The 18,795-nt window shown below is 47.8% G+C and overlaps 7 protein-coding genes and 1 pseudogene across 7 annotated transcripts, besides 1 other annotated feature; 3 read left to right on the top strand and 5 right to left on the bottom strand.

The window, feature by feature from the left end:
* Nucleotides 1-139: 139 nt before the first annotated feature.
* On the bottom strand, nucleotides 140-2,980 carry Tb11.02.5120 (hypothetical protein, conserved; the record flags this gene model as incomplete). The annotated part of the gene is made up of 1 exon (XM_823706.1): nucleotides 140-2,980. The coding sequence occupies one exon, from the start codon at nucleotides 2,978-2,980 to the stop codon at nucleotides 140-142; it is 2,841 nt and encodes a 946-aa protein (XP_828799.1).
* Nucleotides 2,981-3,209: 229 nt separating this feature from the next.
* Nucleotides 3,210-4,520, bottom strand: Tb11.02.5110 (origin recognition complex subunit 1; the record flags this gene model as incomplete). The annotated part of the gene is made up of 1 exon (XM_823705.1): nucleotides 3,210-4,520. The coding sequence occupies one exon, from the start codon at nucleotides 4,518-4,520 to the stop codon at nucleotides 3,210-3,212; it is 1,311 nt and encodes a 436-aa protein (XP_828798.1).
* Nucleotides 4,521-4,960: 440 nt separating this feature from the next.
* Tb11.02.5105 (hypothetical protein, conserved) lies at nucleotides 4,961-5,353 on the bottom strand (the record flags this gene model as incomplete). The annotated part of the gene is made up of 1 exon (XM_823704.1): nucleotides 4,961-5,353. The coding sequence occupies one exon, from the start codon at nucleotides 5,351-5,353 to the stop codon at nucleotides 4,961-4,963; it is 393 nt and encodes a 130-aa protein (XP_828797.1).
* Nucleotides 5,354-5,540: 187 nt separating this feature from the next.
* On the bottom strand, nucleotides 5,541-7,202 carry Tb11.02.5100 (hypothetical protein, conserved; the record flags this gene model as incomplete). The annotated part of the gene is made up of 1 exon (XM_823703.1): nucleotides 5,541-7,202. The coding sequence occupies one exon, from the start codon at nucleotides 7,200-7,202 to the stop codon at nucleotides 5,541-5,543; it is 1,662 nt and encodes a 553-aa protein (XP_828796.1).
* Nucleotides 7,203-7,364: 162 nt separating this feature from the next.
* Nucleotides 7,365-8,120, bottom strand: Tb11.02.5090 (annotated as a pseudogene).
* Nucleotides 8,121-12,074: 3,954 nt separating this feature from the next.
* Tb11.02.5080 (hypothetical protein, conserved) lies at nucleotides 12,075-13,250 on the top strand (the record flags this gene model as incomplete). Its single annotated transcript, XM_823702.1, has 1 exon — nucleotides 12,075-13,250. The coding sequence occupies one exon, from the start codon at nucleotides 12,075-12,077 to the stop codon at nucleotides 13,248-13,250; it is 1,176 nt and encodes a 391-aa protein (XP_828795.1).
* Nucleotides 13,251-13,521: 271 nt separating this feature from the next.
* On the top strand, nucleotides 13,522-14,433 carry Tb11.02.5070 (hypothetical protein, conserved; the record flags this gene model as incomplete). Its single annotated transcript, XM_823701.1, has 1 exon — nucleotides 13,522-14,433. One exon carries the CDS (start codon nucleotides 13,522-13,524, stop codon nucleotides 14,431-14,433), a length of 912 nt encoding a protein of 303 aa, XP_828794.1.
* A 536-nt stretch (nucleotides 14,434-14,969) lies between these two features.
* Nucleotides 14,970-14,998: a microsatellite.
* A 710-nt stretch (nucleotides 14,999-15,708) lies between these two features.
* Tb11.02.5060 (SNF2 DNA repair protein, putative) lies at nucleotides 15,709-18,567 on the top strand (the record flags this gene model as incomplete). Its single annotated transcript, XM_823700.1, has 1 exon — nucleotides 15,709-18,567. The coding sequence occupies one exon, from the start codon at nucleotides 15,709-15,711 to the stop codon at nucleotides 18,565-18,567; it is 2,859 nt and encodes a 952-aa protein (XP_828793.1).
* Nucleotides 18,568-18,795: the final 228 nt, after the last annotated feature.

Raw genomic sequence — 18,795 nt, 5'->3', positions numbered from 1 at the left:
CCACCACTAACCAGTGCACCTACGTAAAAGGGGGGGGGCATGGATGTGTAAAACCAACTGATTACGGGCAAGGGGGTGGTTATGCATTCCTCCGTTTACGCTAACAGGTGTTACATCAAATGAGCCCCGTGCCTTATACCTATTTTTTCTTCCCCTTGTTCTTTCCTTTCATTTTCGATACTTCCATCTCCACTTTTTTTAACTCAGTCGTCCTGTTGTTTTGTGAGAGACATCGGACTACCTTATCGACAACAGAGTCACTAATGTTTTGAATGCCATGCGCCTTCAAGAAGTTTCCAAAAATACTCAAAGTGGCTTCCCAATTGTGACTATGCGCAGCGTTGATACCAAGCCTAAAGATTGCCGGAGGTGCCTTAGCCAATCCTACCCGTGCGTCCTGGAAAACTTCGCATGCTTCTCTCCACATTCCATTTTTACCGAAAAGGGAAAGCATTATAGAATACGTGCCGCCGTCACGCAGCGACGAGTCTGTCCTTTTGTAGAATTCAATGCTTTCCTCCCATTCAGAAGATCCTATGAAGCAGCTAAGAAGTGCGTTGCTCGTGGTCGCATTAACCTGTACGCCCCTCTCTATCATTTGTTTATAAAGCGCCATCACAATTTCGCGTTTCTCCATAGATGCGTTGAGTGCGCAATTGTACATAACAGAGCGCATTCCAACGTCAGGGTCTCCCGCACTATGCAATGAGAATGCACCTAGTAGCTCCAATGCCCTCAGCCAATCCCTTTCCTTCACGCATTGAAACATTGCCTCTGTGGAGGCAACAGATTCCGGCGCCCTTGGGATTGTTAGCTGTGTCGCATCACCCGTGTCTCCCACCACTGCTTTGCCAGAAAGGTTTAAATCACTAGCTAGGTGGGTTGACAACGGATTCTTCCCTTGCGCGATTAAGGCGCTATTGATGAATCCAACAGCCTGGGGCAGTGCCACTGCTATGGGTAGGTTACTAGCGTAAATTTCTGCAAGCTCCACGATTTCGCTGTTCATCCGCCTTTCGTATAACAGAGGCAACAACTTTCTTAGTACGAACTTACACCTAAAGTTGGGCTTCTTCTTCAGTATCTGAATCGTAGAACGGAGGGTGTGTTCCGATTTCGAAGCCCTAGCCATTGCAACAGCCGCCAGCACGTGTGCCGGTCGGATTCCTATTTTTGCCTCTTGCCGTTCAATCTCGCGGAACAGGACTTGGGGGCTTTCAACATCAAATGACCTCCAGCATAAAGCCGCTAGAATAGCTGGATCTTCAACATTTAGTCCCCTTTTGCCGATCTCCTCAAGAACATCCTCTACATTTTCCTTCGTTGTACGCAGAAGCTCGGCATAAATAACTTCGTCCACGTGGCCAGATTCAATAAGCTGTGACAGTAAATGTCGCTTCTGACCGCCCTTACTCAACTTTACAAGCTCAATGCTATGTAACTTCCCAAAACGCCCCTGTGCGGTTAGAGTTTTTGATGTATACTCTGAAAGTGCAGTCCTCGCTTCACCGTCCAGTGAGCGAGACTCCGCCAGTAACCCTAAACCAAGTCGTCCACCCTTGTCGGAGAAACGTTGCTGTGATCTGTGAAACACTTCGACGGCCTCCAACCAAGATCCTGACCTGACAAGTGTCGATATCGCCTTCGCCGTAGTGCAAAGGTCTAATGAATCCTTTACGCTGCTTGACGCAGAGCGATAAACCTGGAGAAAAGCCTCAGAATACGTGTGTTTCAAATCAAACCTAGTTGCTTCGTCAAGAAGTTTCCTCTCCTTCAACTCCTTTGAGAGTGCAACTTTAAGTTCGTTCCTACGCGCACCTGGAACGCGCCGAAGGTGCCTTTCCATCAAACAAACCGCTTGCTTAGAAACTGACGGAACTGGTGGCGTTGGGGCACAAACCAGTTCCTTGAACAACTGAAAGCAGGTCTCCCAATCGCTCGAAAAGTATAGCTTTTCTAGGGCACCATTCACCGCACCCACGCAAAGCGGTCGAGAAGTAGCCAAGGTTCTACTCAGCACCCACTCATCGCCCAAAGTTTTATGCTCTTCTTCTCGTCGTGCTTCCAACCGTTCCTTTTCCGCTTTCTCTTGATCCTTCCGCAGTTGTTCTAGCTCTCGCTCGCGTTGCAGTTCCCAGACATCAACAGAGATAGTCTCGGTTCGGGCGTTCTCCCCGCCCCGGGTGCTGGCGGCAGAGGAGCCTCCGGAAGATATCGGTACTGTTACGGATGGTTTGATGGGTCTGTCCACTACTTCCACTACTTCCTTCATTGGTTGCCGCGCCTTCAGGTCCAAGAACGAAAGAGGCTTCGCCTCCGTGACACACGGGCTCTCAAACAGTGGTTTCTCTTCAACAACTGTGGCCCTAGGAGCAACACCGTGCAAAATCCTCTCAGGTGCTAAAAACACACCTCCCGTCGCCGATGTGCGATCCGCTGCGTGTGTATCCGTATGATGTACCCACGGCTGTCGTTTTGCCTCCCCATCCTTCGGCAGAAGAACGGAATCCAATTTTGGAGGGGCCAACTTCGGTACCTGTGGTCCGACCCCTGCAACTCCACCAACCGGTACCGCTTCCTTCGACATATCAGGGGTTGCCGCGAGGTGGGGCTGCCTCTTATGGAGGTTCAACAGTGGTGCCTCGTTCGACGAAGTCTTCTGCATGCCTGATCCCGTTTGTTTCGTTTTCTTCAGCGGAATATCTATGAGGGGAACACACCGGGTATGGAAAATGGGACCCTGAGAGGATTTTACTTGGGATGCCCGATGAGCTTCGAGAAATTCAGCTACATTGTACGACACGTTTCCCAGGGAACCACCCTTCTTTCGGCTTTGGCTTTGAATTTTTTTCAGTTGATGAGCGTATAACTTGCTTGTCGTACCTAGTGGTTTCACAGCCCCCACCTTCTTCGCAGAGTCAAAAAGGACCTTCGCTGCTGCCGCAAAGCTAGAAGGGGGTCCGGTTACGCTAGATGTCATAGTCTCCAGTCCCCCTCATTCTCCAGTGTCGAGAAAAAGTACAAGAAGAATAATTGTAATGGTTACATACTAGCCACAACGCTCCGTTTCTAACAAATCGCTTACGCACAACAGTATTTAATTCAAGTGACATACAGAGTCATCTTTTTTGCGTGATCTGTTGGTTTGTTTTGCTTTTTTTTTTTTTAATCCGTTTAAAGCACACACGTCCTAAGACGGTATTTTACAACTATATCGAAAACAGTGGGCATATCCCCGTACCAAAGTCATCGTGGAGCTTGCATGCATCGACGACTGTTTGGAATGGTTGTAGCATTGACGCGTGTGCCCTCTCAGTGGCCTCGAGTAGTGACTGAACCGTTTTGACGGGAATGCGCTCTTCACCTACCGAAACGTCAATCAGTGCTACCTCCCGCAGCATCTCTACTATTTCTAGGTACGCCCCATAGTTCAAAGTGACGGCATGTAGGTCTGCAAAAACTGAGCCAAAACGCTCTTGGGCTCTCTTCGTTGCCGTAAACAAGCTATCTATGGGTAGTCGGCTGTCCTCGCAGTTCGCTCGAAAAAGCCTTGCTGTCTCTACTGCAATGACAGCAACGCTGATAAACACTACGGGAAGACGAATAGTTTGGATAAACTCAACAAAGCGATCGTGAAATATTTGGCGAACAACTGAGTGAACATCCTTTACAGTTAGCAAGCCATCATGCTTCTCCGGCAACTTGTAACCCTCCTCTATTCTCATCATGAGACCGCAAATGGCGGAGGAAGCAGATTGTAAAAGACGTCTCACATCCCCGTAGTGCGATGCAGTTTGGTTACATAGATAGTTGATTGCTTTCTCTGCAAATAACGTAGGTTTGATGTGACTGACTCTTCGAAGAATAATTTCCTTGAGCTCAGGCAGACTATATGGTTCGAAGACGAGACGTTTCGTTATGTCCAGTCGACTTCTCGTTTTCGCATCAGCTGCCAGTTCCATGCTATTTGAAATTGTTATCAGTTTACAAAACGCATACGGTAGACTTAACCAATCTACTATCCTGAAAAACGCCTTGTTGTGCTTTTTAAGGACTTTGTCAACTTCATCGACAACTATCACACATAAGGGCGTAGTGCTACTCCCCCAACCTTGCTTAAATCTCTTTTCGATCAGAGCAGGACATTGCTCCGGTAAGCAATTTTCAGCATGTTTTAACCGAGTTTTGCTTAGGTGTGAGTTCAAGGTCCAGTATATATCAGATGTTTTTTGTATAATGTACCCATTAAGAAAGACAGCTGTGGGCTTCGACCCTGCTGGTGACGAGCTCGCAAGAAGAGCGAGGGCGTGGTTCACTGACGCTGTCTTTCCCGTACCCGGCATACCGAAAACCTGCATGACAGGGTGAACTTTATCATTCAAGAAGTCTAATATAGCTTTAACATGGGAATCACGACAGGTGAGCTCCCTAGAAGCTATATTGCTAGATACGCTCAGCGCTGCCACCCCAGCCCTAAGTGCCGCAATGGACTTACCGTTACTGTCCCTCCTTCGTTTCATGGCACCTGCTAAAACCCCAGCTTTTTTTCTTTAAAAAGTTGTAACAAACGGAAAGGCAAACAGACAAATTGTCGTGGGACAGGAAGAGTGATAAGGTCACCGTTTTTTTGTTTTTGCCCCGCAGTACTTCGAAAACTGTCCGGCCTCGAAAAATTAAAACAATGGAGCACGAACACGGTAAACAAAAGTGGGTAGCAACTCTCTCACACCCATTGCTAAATAGAGGGGGGATGGTTGATCGTTGAAAGGGCCTACCGCATCTCTGAAAAAAGACGCTCGAACGCGGACAAAACGCTATTTTACACAGTTCATGCGTTGAGCATAAGTGCGCCTACTTTGCCGCTAGGATACGTAGACAAGTATCCGTTGTGTTCGGGACACACATGCCTGTCTCTCCAGATGCTCAGGTGTATTCCAAGTGTCCCAACTGCTCAACGAACTCATGAAACCCCAAGCACGTGCCACAATGACCGATTCTTAAGTTGTTTGTTGGCTGTAACCAGGCGGATGCTTCCATTATCAACAAAGTATATCTCACGCCAAACGGGTAGAATGCCTACGCCCTTAAAACCACTATTACCATACTCAGACATTCCACGATCCCACTTGAACTTCCTTTGAAAAGTGTTCTCGTCAATTTTCTCAATGGGCACGTGGTCAAGATACCCTCTCTTAACAAACCGGGTTTCGTCTCTTAGTAATTCCTGCACAGTCTCCCCGTGGTGCATTCCTCCCCATGGGCAGCCCATCGCTGCGCCAGGCGCAAGCATCTTATACGCTTCTTCGCCACGACCTTCACGGCGAAGAGAAAGAAATTTTTCAACCACGTCCATACTACAAACGACGACGAATAGGTTTAAAATAACACAAGAGGCTCGGTTACTCTTTGTTTGGAAAAATAAGAGAGAAAAAACATAAATGAGCAACAAGTTCTTTAATTACACAAGTTCGCAAGGAATCTATGTGAGATATTGGCGACAACGGTCCGCAGCGAGACAGTAAAAACAATAAAACTACTACTCAAAAACGATAACACGAAAGGCAAGCATCAAAGCGTTCCCGCGGCGAAATGTCGCCGAACGCCTTCGCAACGTTGTTGTGAAAAGCCTTGTCAGTATCCATATTTTTTTCGATGGCAGCTCTAGCACGGTCCGCGAGTTCCTTTGGGTAATTTGGGTCCATCGCCATCCGGATGGCTTGAGCTTTATCGTCTTCGTCGTTTTCGCTTTGCTCTTGAAGTAGGTGTACGAGCCGTTTTTTGTAGTCGTCCCAGTCACCCCCACTGGATTCCACTTGACCTTTGAGCACAGCACGTCTCAGCTTGCCTATTGCCTTATTTCTCCAGTGCGATACGACACAAGACGGTGGCTGCGCTCCGGGTATATTGTGAATATGTGCAAAGTGCGCTATGGAAGTCATTTTGTGCAGCACCCACAGTTCGCTTCGCATACACTTCCTCATTTCCATAGGAATACGATAGTGATGGTCCGTCGGAGTGTGGGATAAGGTCCCTTTCCCTCTAACCGGCATATCATAATAATCCAACAACACCCACCTCCGATTCACTTTTATCTCGTATTCAATAGGGTGCGGCTCAGTTGGTTTCAGAATAGAATAGACGTTGGTGCAACATAATACAATAACGCCCGAGTCTGAAAGATAGTCCCCCGCTTCCTCAAAAAAGTGCTCCAACGTCCCCGCAAATCCGGTTAGTACAGGAGCATATTCGCCAATGGCATTTGTAAAGAATAAGTTGTAGCATCCTTGATCAGGATAAAAAACGATGATATCGTATTTGCGGCTATTGGGCACTCCGTTGCCATCATCTTTGTCTGGGAACATCTCACCGACTCGAAAACTAATAGAGTCAAACCGTCTCCCCATGCGTTGAGCGTCTTTACGACATGACATCACCGCCCTGGGGTTTGGATCCACACCTCTGACAATGGGAACACCGTTTAACTTTGTTGCAAATACCGCAGCCCCACAACCACTCCTGATTACGAGAGCCGCGTCAAGCTTCAAGGGTCCTCTAAAATTTTTCAACCACTGACTGTACAGCAGGAGGGGCTCCATGTCAATTCTCGACAGTGCGGGCACTCCGAACGGTGGATGTATTCTGTAGCGCTTGGGTAGTAATGGCAACAATTTCGCACCTTGTTCAAAGTGAGAAAAACTTCTCAACAACTGGAGGTACTCATCGTACGTCAAATGGGTGTGCTCAGCTACGGGAAAGTACTCCTCCACATACTGCTGAAACCTTCTCCATAAAACTTGAGACCACTTGAAGTTATCAAAGTACATATTCTGGATACCAAAGCTGGAATTAAGCTCGGGGTCATTGTAATCATCAAGAACCCAGAAATCACGTCGTATAAGCAAGCGACTACATAGCTCCTTTAGTCTGGTTTGCAAACCCACAACGTCAATACTACTAAGAGCAGGATACTCCGACTGCGTGAGATACCTTATCCCCACGTGAGCCCTGTGAATGGTTTCGATTTTACTAAGTGGGGCAACGAAGGCGCCACTTTTTACGAGAGACCATACACTGTCAACCGACTCGGATCCATCAAGAGGCACGTAGCCCAGTGGATACCTCTCTGGGTCCACGGTAGCATCGGGACGGAGTGTGATCGCCCTCACTAATCTCGTAACAACAGAGGAACGGTATCTCTTCATCCTACTTCGTAGAAGGTGGCAGGGAAAAAATGTGTTTTGTAAAGTGAACAATTAATACTTATTCAATTGCAAAAACAGAAACAGAGCGAGTCTGTACACCTTGAGCTGTTGATTTTGGTGACACTTGGATGACAACAAAACCATAAACAACTTAGATTTTATTCACAAAGACCCACGCCCTCGCTTCTCTACACAAAGTGGAATCTTATTTCGTATTGAATACACTGGCGCTGAGGGTGCTTTCAGCTGGGAAGACGCTACCAAATCGCCACACAAAATAGTAATCCCTTTGCACTTTTCGTTGGCATAGTGTCTACACACCGCAAAGGTCCAAGCAAATTTTGGTGGAACTACTGAATACAGAAGAGTGTTTCTCGGTAGAAACATGGTAATATTATTCGAAAATTTTGACAGCAGTTCATAAAAGTCCGAAATTTTTATGCCATTTGAGGCACAAAGCGAATTTTGCAAATCGAAAAACGGCGCACCAGCATACAGTTCACCGCCCCATGGGGGAGAGCAGTGAACAGCGTTAACGGAAAAGTTTTCAGGTTTTAGAGTCCTGTAGTCGGCGCACAGAAATGTAACTCGAGTCGAAACACCATATACCTCGGCATTCTTTTTGGCTGCTTCTATAGCATCGGGATCTATATCTACAGCTATTACCTTTTCAAAAACCTGAGCCAATTGGACTGTGTCACCGCCACAGCCGCAAAACAAATCCAAACAACATCCCTTATCTTTGAGAACGTCATGCAGGGAAGCAGAAGATCGGGCAATGCCTTCAGGCGTCACCTCGAACCATCCTTTCTTCGTCATCCAAACGCCGTCGTCAAAACGAGACCACAACCGATGGCGTTGACCGTAATATTTTTCTACGCTTTTATCATCGGAGTACAAGGTCCCAAGTTTGGCCATCGCGTTTAGCAACAGCTTTATAGAGTGTAGGAGAACATGAAAAGGCAGAGCAAAAAAGATGGTAGCAAACTGCGTTTTGTCGCCAATTAGCTAATCTGGGAGAATGAAGCCAAACAACCCTCTTCCCAACGACCCTCTCTACTTCAAGTAAATCAGCTGCCCTTGTCCCTTTTGTAGGACAATTCTTTCCAATATATATATATATACATCTCAAAGGTACAGCAACCACGTTACCTGCTACGTGAAAGGGCTGTTGAAACGAAGCCAAGAGGGAGAGCTACACACACCAATAGTACCGACGGCCCACACAGTCCCACGTCGGCTGCAGCACCAACGTTAACAACTTTGTCAACACTAAACACTAACAAAACCAAAGACCCAAAACGTCCGGAAATCAAAACATCGTAGAAGGCATTCACCATACGAACGTAAAGCAAACACTACCACCACACCCTGTAAGAGACAACAACATAGGGACAGCAACAAACCAACAGTGGCAACGATCAGCTAGCACAAACAAAGCAGATGCACGATGCGTCAGGATCACATTGAAGTAACAGCGGCACAAATAAAAAATGAGTCTTAACCACCCGCCTTCAGAGAATACCGCTAAAAGAGGACGCGCCCGGAGGCCAACTGTGTCCACCAGCTGATCCACGTTGGCTGTACACGCAGGTAGAAGGGGTGCCAAAACAAAAAAACCTCGGCGCCCGCACTGTGGAAGAACATGCGTGCGTCGAAGGAGTCCAACCTAGAGGTTAAAGGGCGTGCTCGAACATCAAAAGACGAAGTACCAGAAACCAACAACCCGTCCACACAGGTGCGATAAACCAAAGAAACGGACGAGGAAACATCGATCGAAGGGGCCGGGGAAGTAACTCTCCAACGACGGAGATGAAACCGGCGGGATCCCCTTCCGCTCCCCCCAATCAGAGAGGGCTCAGGGAAGGCGGCGGTCACCAAGGAAAAAAAAAAGAGAGGGCCATGAAAGTTCACAATTCCCCTTCCGCCTACGGTTCGGCCAATATGAGCTCGGGTGGCACTTCACCACTGTAACCTAAAAGACTGAAATAATATTTCTGGGGCCAGCCGGATGGGCGATGCTTAGGAACTCCACTCCTCGGAGAAGAGGTGGTGGCACACCCACACCATTTGGCTCGGTGAGACAGCCCGATGCAACGCTCGACTCAACCGGCAGCACATGCCCCTGCAGCAGGGAAAATGTAATGCTACCTTCGGGGTTCTTACCGGTGCAATGCGAAGGAAAAAGGAATAATAAACGAGCCGCGGGGAAAATCAAGCCTATCTGCTTCGCCTTGCCCTCCTCTCACTCTCTTTTCAACCCAGAACTGTACATGAGGGGTGCGATCACCCGCGACAAGTCCATGAATCTCAACAGCAGCTTCCGTTACTCAAACTTCTTCTCAGAGGCATGGCAACTATAGTTGATTCACGCGCTGTTGGCACTCTAACGGTGCGATTATCACAGTCCCTGCCGTTTTTCTTTTCCTTTCCTTTTCCTGTAGACGCTTATTCATCGCGGGGTTCGCGATTCTTACTAGGTCTGACCGCACAGCGTAGCACAAAAGAAGAGGATCGCCGGGTGGTGACGCCTTAAAAGCACTAGTGTCGAGAGTCACTAAGGGAGAATGAACAGGTACCTTGGGAACTACTACACCGTGTTTCGTAGGGTTTGACGGCACGCCACCTGCATTTCGGGATGGCACTCCCCTTCCCCACAACCGCTACGAGGGGGCAGAAATGCTCCTACCTTTCACTTGAGATTGATTCAGAATCTCGGTTCAGACGGCTTAAGGGGTTGTACCGCGTGGCACTGCGAATACAAAACACGAGGTTGATTTGGCGTATTTCGAAAACGGCGCCCTCTCCAAGTTACTTTTCTTCCTCTTTCCGCTTTTGGTCCTTTGCAGGTCTAAAGGCATTCATCCTCCGGTTAATTATGCTGTGCTTCTCCGTGCGTGTTGCAAGGTACTCCCATTTACCTCAGGGGGCAGCTTTTACGCCAATTAGAGGGGATGATGAATCGCTAAACACCGTCATTCTCTTCCCCCTTTCCTGACTCTTTTGTGGCAACACCTGCAAGCGACATGGATGCACCTTCTATTGCCACGCTCCTTCTTCTGTACCGACGTGGGGCTCCCCCCGTTCCCTCGAATTACTCCGTCCTTTTTCCATTTCCCTGGAACGTTAACACCGCGGCTCTAGATGAAATACCTGACGTCCTGACAAATCCGCCAGGATATGGCAATCGCTCTGCCTACACCTTCCCGCCGTCCTCGGTGTTTCTTTGTGCTTTTTTTCCTTTTTTGTGCGCATTCCCTGTTATGAAGAGTTCCCCTATGAAGACGGCACGCCAGCGGTGGTCGGATGACGGTTAACGGCCACAGGAAACGCACGGGACCAAGGTTCAAACGCAACCAGTCTCCGATCATGAGCTCAACAGGCATTATCTGAGATGGAAACAGCGCCTGTCGACGTTGCCGGACGCTATACGATTACCCAGAAGTATCGGTATTCTTTACACTTTGGAGCAGCCGCTTGCTCGGATATTAAGATATCCTCGTGAGTTTGCTCTCCTCCGCACACAAGGGAGCTGTGGACACGATGGCAAGGCTAGATTTTTAATTGTACGGGTGTTTTGCCGATGCCACCCTCTTTGGCTTTGAGAGAACACCAGGTCTCCTGCGCGATCCATATGAAGTTGGGCACGTGTCTAGTTCGGACAGTGAGCTCAAAAACGGAAACACACTGCAGGTATCCCAGAAAGCGCATCTGCACGTGCTGAAGGTCGCGTGGGCGCTCTTATCAAACCCCAAAGCTGATGTTGTTGCCTTTCCTCCTTAACGGGTCGCCAACCACCTGAGTTAGCATCGAGTACGCTGGAATGCCCGCTGATTCTCCAGCGAAAGCAGGGTTTATCCGATTTCGTGGTATGCTTTTTATTCGAGGACCAGCAAGAGGGGGAAATAACTCCCAACGGCGTGCGCGTGGGTGCGGTCAGCTCTACTGCGGATAAAGCGCCATGAACCACGGAGAAGGCTTGTTGAAAGAGGGTGTTAAACCTTGTATGGTGATTAACTTTTTCCATGGTGTTAGGGGGAGGATGAACGGTGGGCCCCTCTTCAGTCTGACCCCCCTTTCACCAAAGAAAAAAAGCTCTTTGGTCCGCCAAGCACCTAGTATTTTAAAAGACAGCGAATACTATTCAAAAGCAGCCCGTAGTCGCCAAAGTAAGAGTGTGCATCGAGTGCTCAAAGGCGGGATGACATCATAAGCACCAGCTAGCACCTTGTTGTGTGCTTCGTCGTGGTGGTCGGTCGTGATCCTGGTGAATGTCTACTGCAGTGTAATGAATTTCAGTGGGGAGTTCTAAAGTTTGGGAGTTACACCCGCGCAACAAATGTTGCTCCAGAGTAGGGGGGACAAGTGAAAAAAATATCTCACCTGAAGGAAACAAGGTGGGGACAAATGTGCCTGAGTGGCTGACAAGAGAAGTCTAGGTGCTGTCAATGACCCAAGAGAATTGTAGGGGCCGCTGCACGTAAACATTTAGCGCTGTAATCTTTTTTGCGGAATCTTACATGTGTTTGTTGAATTGCCTTATTCTGGCGGATGGCGCAGATTCGATCGTCAGCGAGTTATCCTGCCCTCCAAGACCTCTCTACGGGCATGATCGCAGTTTGTTCTTGTGCTCCTCCCCTTCCCTTCCACTCCACGTGTTTGTATTTTGATTTGGGATGGAATGTGTAACTACCAGGAGTAATGTCTTATTCAGATGCGGTCACGCTGTTGAGACACTTTAGCATCAATGCCATGAGGTGTCTGCAAGTAGCCCCTTGTGGCTCTGCGTTCATTTTCTGCTTCTACTGACAGCAGCACCGAGTGCTTTCTTCCTTTTCAATGTATGAAGAAACAGCCGTATAACTTATTTCAATGATAGGCCTCCGGAAACGCAGCAGCGAAAGCGACGACGAGCCAGTTCCGTCGTCCTTTTTGCTTCGGAAAGTTGCAGCTGTAGACCTTTTCACGAAACCAAAGGAGGATTATTGCCGATCCCAGACCCGAGCTGGTGCTATTATTAGCATTATAACAGTTTTTGCGGTTGGGCTTCTTGCATCGTGGGAAGTTATGTCCTACACTTTAGGTTGGAATGCCTACAAGACGGAACTATCAGTGGATACCAGCCCTGAGAAGAATATCACTTTTAATATTGACATTACATTCATGCAAGAGCCGTGTCACGATCTTTTCCTCGATGTGAGTGATGTTAGCGGAACTTTTAGTATTAATGTTACGGAAAACCTGTTAAAAACTCCCGTGGATGTAGGGGGAAATCTTGCCTATTTGGGCACCCGACGCTTTTTCACAGACCCCAGGAGCCCTTTATATACTAGGAGAAATGACCCCAACTCCCCCGACTTTTGCGGAAGGTGTTTTACTGGTAATAAAGCCATCGCTGGAGGTAAGAATTGCTGCAACACTTGCGAAGAAGTTATGGCCGAACACGATAGAAAAGGACTGCCGAGGCCGAATAAAAATGTGGTCGAGCAATGCATCGGTGAACTATCTCTGGAAAACCCCGGCTGTAATTACAGGGGTGCCTTGAATGTAAGAAAAGTGAGTGGCGTTATATTTTTCACTCCAAAGGTCATCAAAAACACAATCAAGATGGAGGACCTTTTGAAATTTGATGCAAGTCATGTGATAAATAAATTTTCTATTGGGGACGAAAGCGTAAGACGTCATTCTCGCCGAGGTGTTTTAAATCCACTGGAGAAACAACGATTTAACGGCAGTGGAAGATTCATGAAGGTCAGGTATTATTTGAACATAGTGCCTACCACCTACGGAAGTGGCGCTTCATCTGGCCTCCACCCCCCGACATATGAATACAGCGCAAACTGGAATTCCCGTGAAGTGGCTATTGGCTATGGTGGTTTTCCTTCTGTCGAGTTTTCCTTCGATTTTTTTCCAATGCAGGTGAACAATAATTTCAAACGAGAACCGATATACCACTTTTTGGTGCAACTCTGTGGAATAATTGGTGGCTTGTTCGTAGTCCTGGGACTTGTTGATAGCGTGGTTGCGCGTCTGACACGACTTGTGTAAAGCACATATGAAGGAAGAGTAGAGTATGAGAAATACTATGTGGTGAACTTCTGGATTTGGAGTGATCATTCTCAGCGCGCAAACTTCAACAGGGTTTTTTTAAATGACACAGGATGGATGCCATAAGGTTGAAGGGTTTCTCTTTTGGCGACAGTTATTCTCGGATGTGCATCTTGGTTTTGGAGCGTGCAGACACTTCCCTCTATTTCCTCTTGTCCATACCATTTTTTTTTTTGTGCGTGTGTGTGCTCATGTAAAGAAATCATAAGGAATGAAACGGTGTAGGCTTGCGCTTGCTGAAGCGCAAATGCCGGCAGTTCTTCCTGACTGGGCGGTGAAAAAACCAACGAAACTTGCTCTCGCGCTGGACAGACTGGCAACAAAACTTTCCGTGGTGTCGAGGAAGATTATTTCCTTGAGTGATGCGTTAATGGGAGTGCAGCCAAGGGAAGCGTTAAATTGTGTTCCAAGACTCCTTGCAGTAAACGGAGTGCGTCCAACCGTGATGGATAACGTTTTCATTGCCCCTAGTGCATTTTTGTCGGGTGATGTTCGTGTAGGGCGGAAGAATTATATTGGGTATAATGCCATTGTTCGTGCAGAAAGGGGAGAAACAATATATTTCGGGGAAAGCTGTAACGTACAGGAGAAAGCGATCGTGACGGGAGGCACAACTATTGGCAAGTGGACGACCATCGAACCCATGGCGATTGTTGATGCAGCTGATATAGCGTCTTGCTCCTTCGTCGGGGCTAACGCCATTGTGATGAGGGATGCAAAGATAGAGTCTGGCTCCATGCTGTGCGCAGCCTCGGTTCTCCAGTCAGGCGCGGTCATCCCCTCAGGTGAAATGTGGGCGGGAAATCCGGCTGAAAAGGTGAGGGACTTAACTGAAAAGGAACAGGACGACATGATAAAGGCTGCCAAACACATGGTACTGCTTGCAATAGAGCACAGAGACTCGTGGGAATTGACTTGGGAGGAATTGGAAGATCAACGGGAGGCACGGGAGCAGTTTGCCCGATACGCAGAGAACAATCGTGAGGTACGAACGAAGCCAATGTACATAAAAGAACCACCAAGACCAAGTAGGAAGGCTATGAGTAGGAAGACACCACAGGAGATGGTGGATGGAGGGGAGCACAAACCCCCACTAGCGGAAAGTATTCAGCAGGGTTATTAAAGGGCGGAGTATCCTTCTTTTTTTCCATAGGGGAACATAGCGAAAATGGTTAGTTGTAGGGGAGAGAATAGGGAAGACAACACCCTGTAATAGCGTTTACATTGTTATATAAGAACGTAACGTACCAAGAAAGCGACGGCTTTTTTGGTAATTTTTTTCTGTGCTCAAAATGTTTTTTTTTCTTCAACCAAATGGAACGATGCTCTTTTGCCCACTTATTGGTCCTGTTGTAGTGCTATTCCCCCTCTGATATTTCTCTTTTGGGAGTAAAGTTGCTGCATTAAGGGGTTTGATTAAGTGTGACATAGTGATTTGATGTAAATATGTGTCTTAATCTTTTTATTTCACTGAAACATAATTTATTTTAGGGGGAAATCAGTAACAAGAACCGCTCAGAGCTAGACAACCAGTGACGCATCCTAACTTCACTGCATAAGGTCCCGGTGCGGTTTATTATATACGGACCCATGGTAGAGGAGGCAAAGGATCCAGATTGTGTTTGATTCTCAAATGTGTCGAAGAAAATTATTTGTATTTGTGCGTGCGTGTGTGTGTCTGTGTGTGTACGGGGCTCCCACTGCTGTCCGGTAGCTCGAAGCGCACAAGGGTTTGGAGAAACCGAAACGTACTTGTGCTTTCGGATTTCCTGTATAATCTTTGATCCCCAAACGGCACGCTGCTCACAACATTGAGTGAGTTGAACAGTAAGTTTCTAGTTGTTATCGTGGAACCGAAAAGGTTTTGGTGTTCTCCAGCGACAGGGGATAGATCTGGTCCTCGCCGCCATCGGAGACCACCAAGTGCCTTCCAGCATCGGCGCTGTAAAGGTATCAGAAGCCGTACTTGATCTTTCGTTGGTTGGTAGCAAATCGCTTTTGCTATGTGTTTATTGAAGAAACTGGCATATTAATTTAAATATGCCGCGTCGATGTTTTACGTATGAATATGTTTCCAAACATTTAAGGGCGTTTATATCACTGAGACCACGAGCAGTGTTTGCCGCAGGGTGAAAATATGCTGCCCACAGTTCTTTCGCATGCAAAGTTGCATGACTCTGCACGAAAAGACTGAGAGGCCGAGCTTTTTTTTTTTAGTTTGAAGTGGTGCTGTCACTGTGGTGTGTTACTAGACGCGCACCACAATATATGCATGCATTGGTCCTTTCTTTGATTCTCATCCTCTATGGCGGTTTTGACTGTTGCATACACATAGGGGTAGTGGATTTTATGTGAATCTTCTTTATATATTTCAGGTGGCACTGACGACCTTGGGGCCATGGAGCAGCTACTTCGAAGGGGTCAGGAATACTGCTTTGATTGCTGTTCACAGAGATTATTCAGGATTTCCCGTTTTGGTTGCGTGTTCGAGTGCCGTTGCCCTGACGGAATTCTTAACGTGCAATCTGTTCTTCGTGATTACGTTGCAGAGTTGAATGAGGGGGAAAGGTTCATCGAATTTGTCCCCGTTATATCGGGTCGGATTTCCACACATAACTGCAAAATAGCGCAAGTGGAAATCGATTTTACCAACAGATGTGTTCGCTTAGGTTTCATGAATATGACTACCTCAGCTTCCCTTCAAATTATGAAAGAGCTGCCACTTAGTTTGAGCGAGTCGACAATGATACAAGAGGGCTGCTTTCGATACTCCATTGACTCACTGGATCTCCTTCTGCATGAGCTTAGGATGTTATCGGGTGAGAGCGGAAACCGTCTCCACGTCAATGAGCCTTCAAGAGTTTGCAGGGAAGCGATATCAACCGTTAAAGAAAACAAAGCTGTCCATTTACCGGATCTTCTGCCACCAAAACTTATGGCTGCGTTACACCGGCATCAGGTGGATGGGATTTGTAAAGCGTTGTCATTCGGTGGCCGGGCCATGTTTGCTGACGAAATGGGTGTTGGTAAAACCCTTCAAGCCATTGGAACCTTGGCCGCCTTGAACGCCTTTCCAGCACTTATTGTCTGCCCTGCCGCGTTGCGGCACATGTGGGCGGACGAGTTGGAGAAATGGCTCATGGATGTTCTGAACATGGACGATATTCGCGTTATTACTTCCTCGAGTGACTTCCTTTCCCGCAGTGATGAACCTAAGGTTGTTGTCACAAGTTTTCATATGGTTTCCTTGTTGGCCAACCACATGAAGAGTCGTCAATGGAGCTCCCTAGTCGTCGATGAAAGCCATATTCTCCATACTTCAGTTGACGCTTCCTGTGATGCACACTACACCACCCTGTTGTGTGAACTCGGAAGGCGAACAAAGTATTGTTTGCTTCTCACCGGGACTCCCTCGCTGTCGACCCCTTTTGACCTTTTCAACCAGGTTGATACGGTCTGTCCCGGTTTGCTTGGCTCTTCAAGGTTCGAATTTGCTTTGCGATACTGTCGTATTGAGTTCTCACCATATTTTAGGACATTTGAGTGTACGCGAAGTACCGAATTGCATTCATTGCTAAACGCAACCTGCATGATTCGTCGGCTTAAATCGGAAACATTAGTTGATTTGCCAACGAAACAACGAGTTATTTTGCGTATTCCAACTGATGCAATCAGGGGTCAGAAGAACAAGTCCCTCTTCCAAAAGGTTTATTCGGATAATTGGATTGAAAGTCGTGAAAAAATACTAGACATTGTTGACCTTTTGCTTTGCAAGCATGGAAAAATTGTGCTTTTTGCACATCATCTTAATCTTTTGGATTGCCTGACGACTTACGTAAACGATAAGAAGGTTACATGGATACGTATCGATGGAGGGACTCCCATGAACTCGAGAGTGGAACTGCTCTCACGTTTTAATGATGGGGACGTCTCTGTAGCGCTTGTCGGGATCACTGCTTGTGCGGTTGGAGTTCGGTTGACAGGTGCTTCCTGCGCGTTGTTTGCGGAACTTCCGCCCGACATCGGTTGGATGCAGCAAGCGGAAGATCGGCTTCACCGCCCTGGGCAGAAAAATCATGTCATTCTGTATTACATTATAAGTACGGGATCCTTCTTTGATGGGGCCCAGTTTTCGCGTCTTTCTCGATCTTTTCAAGCAGTGAGGCGCATTACCGATGGTGTGAAGCTGTCGTTAGATGCAAGCTACCTAAGTGGCACTGCGCCTGTACATAATGCGTTACTAGAGGAAGAAGCCACTCCGTCTGCGGGACATCCAGCCCCCTCCTTTTTGGACATATCAGGGTTATCGGCACCCCTTCTCTTCCGTATCAGCCACAACACAGGTCGAATTCATGTGGTTCATGAAGGCAAGCATCTAACGAGTTTGTCGACTCAGGAGGCACAGCAGTACTGGCGGCATGATGGTGAGTTTCCAAGGCAGCTGAGGGATTACTTGAGCCATGTCGATATGTTATCTCCTGTTGAACGGCGGAGACTGCGGACGGCTGCCGCCTGGCTTCCATCTAACTTTACGTGGCGTCCGGTGAGAGCACCTCGGAAAACAGTTGTCCGTTACGCCAAGAGCGACATTCTCTTGGGCAGGGTGTTTTTCTGGAAGGTAGTGAAACGCAATTTCCCCGAGCGCACTTACGGGGCATTGCTAGTCCCTTTAGAAACTCATTTTCTGCCGGTGTGTTTGGAGTGCGACAGTACGCTGGTAGCTTCGGAGTTCATTTCACCAGGCAGCGTCGTGCGTATAGACGATGATACCCGGATGTTTTGTAGCGGTGCCTGCCGCGGGGTATTCTTTATCAAACGGTCCAGCTCTGCAGCCCGCAGGGGCGTTCAGGAGGTAGACAAAGGTATCTGTTCGGTTTGTCAGGTGGATTGTGAACTGCTTTATTCTTTAGCAGTCGCTGCGACTAGTCGAAGTGAACGGGAAGATATACTTGACAGGTTGCACCCCCAACTTCGACAGCACCCTGTGCTTTTTAACCGAATTGTTGAGCACCCTACTCCGGGGAGCATCTGGAATGCAGATCACATACTAGCCGTATCCCAAGGAGGGGGATCTTCTGATTTAGACAACCTACAGACACTTTGCGTTGCTTGCCACGCGGACAAAACGGTAAGTGAGGCCAGGGTTGGTTACAAGGCTGTCGCAGAAAAGGTTCCGCGCACCACGGTAAACTTGGCCAGCCTACACTTCCTTTCCCGAGGCGTGCGCCGCGTGACATCTGCGTGCCCCACCGTCTAGAAAGAAGCAGCACCTGCGATCGTCCCCATTGTTTACCCGCTCTCTTCCTCGAGGTTTTATATATACTTGTTCCCTGTCGCAGCTGGAGCACAGCAACTGAGGTATTTTGGTGGAACCCCCAAGCCCACACAAAGGTGATATCTCTGGGCACACGCTTCTTTCCCTTACTATATCTGTATACATTCTTTGTATGTAGGTCAAGACGAAACGCCCCTTATTCACGCAGAG

The sequence above is a fragment of the Trypanosoma brucei genome, assembly GCF_000002445.2.
Source record: "Trypanosoma brucei brucei TREU927 chromosome 11 chr11_scaffold01 genomic scaffold, whole genome shotgun sequence".
Taxonomy (NCBI): Eukaryota; Euglenozoa; class Kinetoplastea; order Trypanosomatida; family Trypanosomatidae; genus Trypanosoma; species Trypanosoma brucei.
Note: the sequence above shows the minus strand (reverse complement) of the source record. Positions and strands in the feature narration are given on the sequence as shown.